Source organism: Saccostrea echinata, unplaced genomic scaffold (assembly GCF_033153115.1).
Source record: "Saccostrea echinata isolate AGI-Se365-2 ecotype Australia unplaced genomic scaffold, CSIRO_AGI_Sech_v1 ptg000009l, whole genome shotgun sequence".
Classification (NCBI taxonomy): Eukaryota; Metazoa; Mollusca; class Bivalvia; order Ostreida; family Ostreidae; genus Saccostrea; species Saccostrea echinata.
The window spans coordinates 17,545,412-17,553,747 of NW_026889758.1; the positions used below are offsets into that span (position 1 = coordinate 17,545,412).

The 8,336-nt window shown below is 34.9% G+C and overlaps 1 protein-coding gene across 1 annotated transcript; it reads left to right on the forward strand.

The window, feature by feature from the left end:
* Positions 1-487: 487 nt before the first annotated feature.
* On the forward strand, positions 488-3,148 carry LOC133181916 (protein fem-1 homolog B-like). The gene has a single exon (XM_061316570.1). The coding sequence runs from the start codon at positions 488-490 to the stop codon at positions 2,396-2,398; it is 1,911 nt and encodes a 636-aa protein (XP_061172554.1). The 3' UTR covers positions 2,399-3,148.
* Positions 3,149-8,336: the final 5,188 nt, after the last annotated feature.

Genomic DNA, 8,336 nt, shown 5'->3' on the forward strand with positions numbered 1-8,336 from the left:
GTAATGACAGACGTGTGCCGTAATAGGATATTTTTGTTGTCATTGTTTTCTAGATCTGTTTATTATAAGAAGCTTTCGGGCATATACATTGTAACATAAAAAAAAGCGTGGAAAATGAGATGGTTATGGTTGAAATGCCAATAGAATTGTACAAAAATCAAATTTCTCTAGTTTATATTGTGTATATTTATAAATGTTTATATGATACTCATTAATTGCACATGCCCAAAACGTTTTATGGTGTAATTTTTAAAGAAAAAAAGGGAGTGAGAAGGACACAGTTCATATCAAGTATGAATTTTTTTTTTTTACCAATTTAAATGCCAGTTGTTTTTTTATCATAAAATTGTACTTGAATGCATAATAGGTTTTACTTTATAAATTTATTTTGATAATGTGGTTTATTTCATTATTTGTACTCATAGCTATTTATTCGACTCAATATATGTACGACCTACTGAAAACAAACCTACTTCCGCTTTGTGAAATGTCTTCACACGAAAACTCGGTAGAGGATATAAATGTACTAAAGCAGAAAGTTTATGCCGCTGCAAGAGATGGAAGAGCTATTAGTTTATTTGCTGTGTTATGGAATCTTAATCAGAAACTTGTAGATGAAGTGCTTCATTGCCACACGAGTGAAAACGGACAAATAACAACACCCATTATCATAGCCTCTAGGAACGGCGAGGAGAAAGTGGTTTCGGTTTTACTTTCAAAGTTTAAGATAAATCTCGAACAGACAGGGACTGTAAAGTTTGATGGCTTTGTGTTAGAAGGCGCAACTGCGCTATGGTGCGCGGCAGGCGCCGGTCATCTTGGCATCGTAAAGCTCTTGCTAGAGCACGGAGCAGATGTCAATCATGCCACGAAAACGAATTCAACACCACTTCGTGCGGCGTGTTTCGACGGTCGACTTGATGTTGTTCAGTGTTTAGTTGAAAATGGTGCAGATATTTCTATACCAAACAAGTATAATAATACTTGTCTCATGATAACAAGTTACAAAGGACATTGTGAAGTTGTGCGTTATTTACTCGAAAAAGGAGCAAACCCTGACTCGACTGCCCACTGTGGTGCTACAGCAATGCATTTTGCTGCTGAATGTGGACATTTAGAGGTAGTACAAGATCTAGTAAGATTCAACGGAAAACAAATTCCAAATGATTACAGAATGACGCCATTACTGGTGGCTGCAGAATGTGGACAATCTGCTCTTGTGGAATTCCTTGCAACCAAAGTTGAAACCAAAGAAGAAAAGATTGATGCTTTTGAATTGCTTGGTGCTTCATTTGCAAATGATAAAGAACATTATGATGTAATGAAAGCTTTTTTATACCTGCGTGAAGCTATGCATTTGAGATACAGTGATCCTGACAATATTATTACAAAGAATGACTATCCATGTGTAGATGCATACAACAGTCGGATTGAGTGCAAAACACTTGGTGAACTTAATGCAATCAAGTATGATTTTGAAGCACTGCACATGGAATCACTTGCAATCAGAGAGAGAATCCTTGGGCCTGACAACCCAGATGTCCCACATCCAATCATATTTAGAGGTGCAGTATTTGCTGATAACAAGCGGTTTGACCGTTGCATCTCACTTTGGCTGCATGCAATGAAATTGAGGCATACTAATAAAAGATCCATTGCTAAGGATTTATTGAGATTTGCCCAAGTTTTCTCACAAATGATTCACATAGATGAAGCCGTGAACTTTGTCAGTGTCCAAGAAGTGTTCAAGTATGCCATGGCAGAACTTACCAATGATAAAGAGAGAATAACAAATTCTGAAGACGATGGAGATTCTCTGGTTGAGATACATCAAACTAATATCCATACTTGTTTATATCTTCTTGTAATTATTTTAAAAACCAAACATAGTGCTTCAGAGTTAGAAGGCTTGTACCCACTTGTGTATCATTTTCTTAAATTAAATCCACTCCTAAAAAATAACTATACACCACTACATATGGCTGTAGATGGTTCTACATATGTAGATGATTTCCATGTTAATGATGTTGTGTCATTTCCAGACAGCCAAGTTGCTCACCTTTTAATCAAATGCGGAGCAAGAGTGAATGCACAGGACTCCCAGGGAAACACCCCCTTGCACGCTTTAGTAAACATATCTCAAAACTCTGTTGTGGATACAAGAAAAGTTCACAATACCATAAATATTTTAATTGACAATAATGCTCATCTTGACATTTGCAACAATGAGAGAAAAACTGCCATTGACTGTGCAAAGAGGGAAGAGGATGCAGGGATTCTGAGGGCATCTGGTCAACTCTCTCTGAAGTGCATTGCTGCCAGATGTGTGTGCAACAATGGACTAAATTATCAAGGTCTCATCCCACCTTACCTTGAGGAATTTTTAGCTGTTCACTAGCTCTTGATTGTTCATTAAAACTTTCTAAGTGAGCAGGTTCGACTAGCTCTAATGTCCCTTTGTTTTTAGATCACCTGAGCTGAAGGCTCAAGTGAGCTTTTCTGATCAAAATTTGTCTGTTGTTGTTGGCGTTATCATAAACTTTTCACATTTTTGTCTCCTTCTACAGAACCACTGAGTCAATTTCAACCAAACCTGGCACAGAGTATCTTTGGGTAAAAGGGGATTCAAATTTGTTCAACTGAAGGGCCACACCCTCTTCCAAGGGGAAATAATTAAGAAGTAGTAAAAATAGGGTGGGGTAAATAAAAAATCTTTTTCTCAAGAACCACTGGGCCAGAAAAGATGAAACTTGTGTGAAAGCTATCTAGGGTACGGTATATTCAAGTTTATTCAAATCATTAACCTTGGGCCCCTGGGGGTAGGGTGGGGCCACTATGGATGATGTTTTACAGGAAGGTTTATGTAGGTAAAATCTTTAAAATTCTTCTTCTCAAGAACAGCAAAGTTATGTTAAGTCATCTTTATATGGAAGCATCCTCAAGTAGCCAAGATTCAAGTTTGTCCAAATTATGACCCCCAGGGATAGGGAGGGGCAACTATGGTGATCAAAGTTTTACATAGGAATACATAGGAAAATCTATATAATTCTTCTCAAGAACAGCAAAGTCTTAATTAGTCATATTTATTTGGAAGCATCTTCAAGTAGTTTAGATTAAAGTTTGTTCAAACATGACCCCCAGGAGTAGGGTGGGGTCACTCATCTTCGCTAGCCAAGGGTGACGATCCACTCCTCTCCTCTTTTCAAAAAGAAAAGAGCAGAGGAGCGGATCGTCACCCTTGGCTAGTGAAGATGGGGGTCACTATGGGTGATCAAAGTTTTACCAAGGAATACATAGGAAAATTCTTTAAAATTCTTCTTTTCAAAAACAACAATGTCATGATTAATTGTATTTATATGGAGGCATCCTCAGGTAGTGTAGATTCAAGTTTGTTCAAATCATGACCCCAGAGTGTAGGGTGGGGCCACTATGGGAGATCAAAGTTTAACGTAGGAATGCATCTGGAAAATCTTTAAAAATTCTATTTCTAAAGAACTGCAAAGTCATGATTATTCATATTCATAATGAAGTATTTTAAATGAAGATTCTAATTTGTTAAAATCATGGCCACCAGAGATAGTATTGGGTTGCAATGGCCAATCAAATTTTTACTTATGAAAAATCTTATATAATCTTCTTCTTCAGAACAGCAAAGCTATGATTTGTCAAATATATATGGAAGCATCCTCAGATTCAAGTTTGTTCAAATCATGACACCTTGGGGTAGGTGGGGTCACAACATATTATGTTAATTTTACCTTTTAAGTTGGAGAAAAAAAATCTTCTGATAAAGAAGAGAAGGGTCATGTACTCAGGTGAGCGTTGTGGCATATGGGCTTCTTGTTTATTTAAATTTTACAATATTTATTTTCTCTTTAGAAGCACTTAGTTATTGTACCCCAACTTGACATTTAGTACTTCTTTGGAAGAAGATTGCGTTTTAATTGAAGCTGAAAGCTCAAGTGAGCTTTTCTGATCACATTTTGTCTGTAGTCCACCTGTAAACTTTTCACATTTTCGACTTGAAAATTAATGAAATGAAAATGACCATTAGGCCAATTTAACCAAACTGCCACAAAGCATCCTTGGGTGAAGGGATTTAAATTTGTTCAAATCAAGGGCTGTGACTCCATTCAAGGGGAGATAATTCAGAAATAGTGAAAATTTGGTGACATGTTTTAAAAATCTTCTTCTCAAAAACCACTGGGCCAAAAAGTTAAAACTTATAGGATACCTTCTTTATATAGTGTAGATTATAGTTTGTTGAAATGATGACCCCTGAGGGTAGGGTAGGGCCACAATGGAGGATCAAAGTTTTACATAGGAATATATAGGGGGAAAAAATCTTTAAAAATCTTCTTCTCAAGAACAGCAAAGCCATGATTAGTAATATTGATATGGAAGCACCCTTAGGTAGTGTAGATTCAAGTTTTTTTCAAATGATGACCCCCGGGCGAAGGGTGGGGCCACAGTGAGGGATCAAAGTTTTACTAGGAATATATAGGAAAAAAATCTTTAGAAGTCTTCTTTTCAAGAAAAAGCAAAGCCATATGTAGTCATATTGATATGTAAGCATCCTCAGGTAGTGTAAATTCAAGTTTATTCAAATCATGACCCCTGGGGGTAGGGTTGGGCCACATTGGGGGATAAAAGTTATACATAGGAATATATAGGGAAAAAAATTTCTCAAGAACAAAAAAGCCATGATTAGTCGTGTTTATATGGAAGCATCCTGGTAGTGTAGATTCAAGTTTGTTCAAATGATGACCCCCGGGGGAAGGGTGGCGCCACTATGGGGGATCAGAGTTTAACATAGTGATATATAGGAAAAAATCTTCTTCTAAAGACAGAAAAGCCATGTTTAATTATATTGATATGGAAGCATCCTCAGGTAGTGTAGATTCAAGCTTGTTCAAATGATGACCCCTGGGGATAGGGAGGGGCCACAATGGGTGATCAAATTTTTACAAAGGAATCTATAGGAAAAAATCTGCTGCTCAAGAACAGCAAAGCCATATGTTATATTGATATGGAAGCATCTTCAGGTAGTTTAATATTCAATCCCCACAATGTAAACCTTTCAATACTGAACTGATTTGTGCTTTTTCCTAGCCAATGTGCTCAGGTGAGCAATGTGGCCCATGGGCCTCTTGTTTTCAATGTACTGTTACCCTCCAAAGGAGAGAATATTGGATGAGATATCATTTGAAAAATCTTTTGCAGATAATTTGTTGAGAAAATTTATTAGAGCTTTGGTATGTAATTTAAATTCAAATTTGTTCAAAGCATGGTCTTTGAGAAGTTGGATTCTTAGTTTTTTTCTGTGTTATGTCATTTTTGAATTTTAACGTAATTTGTAAAATTAGACTTGCGGAGGTTACTTTTAATTGTCTCACACCTCTTATTTGTTAATTATTAATAATTGATAAACTGATGTCAGAAAGAGTGTTAATGTTTTATATAGTATACAAATAGTAAAAATTTGCATCATGCATGTTTCACAATGATATATGTAATACATGCATTATGTACATAAATAAATTTGCATACCATTTGTTCAACTGAACCCTGTACATGTATGTGTAAAACCAAAGTCATAAATAAAATAGTTCATCATTGTAAGTAATTTGAAAGATTTTTGAGCTTTTTGGTCACCTGAGTCAATCAGATACATCATAGCTTATGCTTTTCTGTACCTGTCTGTTGTAGTACACCATGAACTGTGCATTGTATTATGTTCATAAATGTTTGATTATTTTAAGATCTTTCTCTGGGTTTAGCCAATTTCAACTAATTTTAGTATGTGGGATATATCTATTTTGCCTCATTATGGGGCAGGAACTCAGGGAGAACAAATTCCACATTTTGGGAAAGAGATCATACAGAGTAGCTACTTGTCTTCTTGCTTACAGATTGCTAAATATCAAGGCACAAAAAGTTTCAAACTACATGTATATATTGAATTTTGATTTATGGCAAACCTGTCCAAAGCCTTAGTCCTCAAGACACAGAATACTGTACTTAATTTGTTATTTGATGACACCTTTCTTGAATGAATCATTTCAATGGAATATTTGTGTCCTGCACAACAGCAGGAATGAAGTTACCAGGTGTCCATCTGTTGTTACCCACTTTCGCAAAAGTGAGGGGACATTAAATCTCATTCGTCTGTCCATCTGTCACAAAAACTTTAACCTTGGTAATAACTTTTGAATGAGAAGAGTTAGAGCTTTCATATTTCACATGTACATTACCTGTGACAAGACCTTTTCAAATATACTATGGGACCACAATTCTTTGAATTTGTTTTTATCTTAGCTTTACTTATATCTTTTCATTGAGAATAGATAGGGCTTTCATATTTGACATGTGCATTACCAGTGAAAAGTTGTTTCCGAGTATGCTATGATTTTTGACCCCTTGACCTTTATGTTTGACCTTATTTTCAAAAAAATTAACTTTGGTGATTACTTTTGAATGACAAATGATTAGGGCATTCATATTTGACATGTGCATTACCTGTGTCAAAATTTTTTCCAAATGTGCTATGATATTTGACTCCATGTCCTTAACCTTCAAGATTGACCTAATTTTCAAAACATTTCATCAGTGTTGCTAACTTTTGAAAGAGCGAAGATAGGACATTCATATTTGACATGTGCATTACCTGTGACAAGCATTTCCAAACGTACTATGACTTTTAATTCCATGACCTTGACCTTGAAGTTTGACCTGACTTTCAAACATTTTAACATTCTTAATAACTTTCAATTGAGAAAGATATGGCATTTACATTTGACATGTGCATTATCTGTTTTAAGACCTTTCCAATTATGTACTCTGGTTTTTGACTTTTTTTAACATGTGCATTATTGTGACAAGATCTTTCGGATTTTATTATGATATTTGACCTCATGACCTTTATCTTGAAGTTTGACGTAGTTTTGAGAAGCTATAATCTTGCCATAATTGTTATTAATTCAATAATTTTTGTCTCTTTTGTAGAATGCACAGACACGACACACAAACAAGACAGTTACAATATCCCATAAATAATGACATCCCATCCACTAAAACACCGAAGGCGCGGGGGACCACAATTCTTTGAATTTGCTTGTTGAACATCATTCTCAAATTAATGTCCGTTTTATTTTTTTGAGTGGTAGTGCCTTATATTATAAATAATATAAACGTATTTTTTTCTTTAAAAAATATTCATCATCTAAAGATACAGCCAAATATATCAATGTTTTTAAACCAAGGCTGTCATAGACTAAGCAACAATTCATTATCGAGTTCATTTGTAAACTTATCTGTCTATGTAATCTTAGAAAAAATAATGAGATAAACAAAATACATGTACTTCAACAAATTTATTGAGCATCATTTGGTAGATAAGCTTTTAACATACACATTAAACTAAAAAAAATCAGTTGAAAATTAGTAATAGAAATGTCAAAATACAAGGCAAAAGAGGAAAAGACACTATGAAAACTTGCAATGATATGCATAGGTTATGTTGAAAATTATCACTTCATTTTAATGTAGTCTGATCCTCGGGTTCATAAAATCAGTAGTTAAGTAATTGAGAATGCTCACAGAATTGTCCCTGAATTCACAAACTCAAAGTCCGTCGGATGGGACGTTCAATGGTGCCCCAACCCCCTTGGCACGTAAAAGATCGTTTTTCTGGTTTTCGAAAAAGAGTAGGCTCACTGGGGGCCACCAGAGAAACCAAAAAAATCCTTCAAACCTGAACATGACTTTTCACCGCCTATATATGGCTGAAATATTGCCGACTCGGCATTAAACAATATCAATCACAAATTCATAATTGTGTATTTACTCATGGTATTCAAAATTGATCATTATAGTTACATTATATAGGGAAATTTATCAAATCTCAAAATAAGTTTCAAAATATGTTTTCAAGAAACGCGAATAAAAGCACAAGCTATGCATTTGTAATATTGAAAATTAATCAACAGATATATATTAGGATATAAAAAACTATTATAGTTTTATAGGGTACAAGTCAAATGTCAACCTTTACGAGACCCTTTCTAAGACTTCAAAGAACCTTGATTCATATTAAGATGAAGGAAATGAAAATTCGAAATTGTTGAATGAGATTTCAATTTAAGAGATTTTTTATATCAAATAATAATTTTTAGAGTTGTCGTTCCTGGCTGAGGAGCGGGTATCCAATGTCAATATGTGTATACGAGAAATAAAACAGTATAATCCTGTATTATTTTACAAGATCTGTTACTCTTTATTTTGACATATCATAATACGTATACATCGGTGTGTAATCCATTTCACCCATCGTATGC

Coding starts and splice junctions, on each gene's coding strand:
- LOC133181916 (XM_061316570.1), top strand. CDS start 488: ATGTCTTCACACGAAAACTCGGTAGAGGATATAAATGTACTAAAGCAG.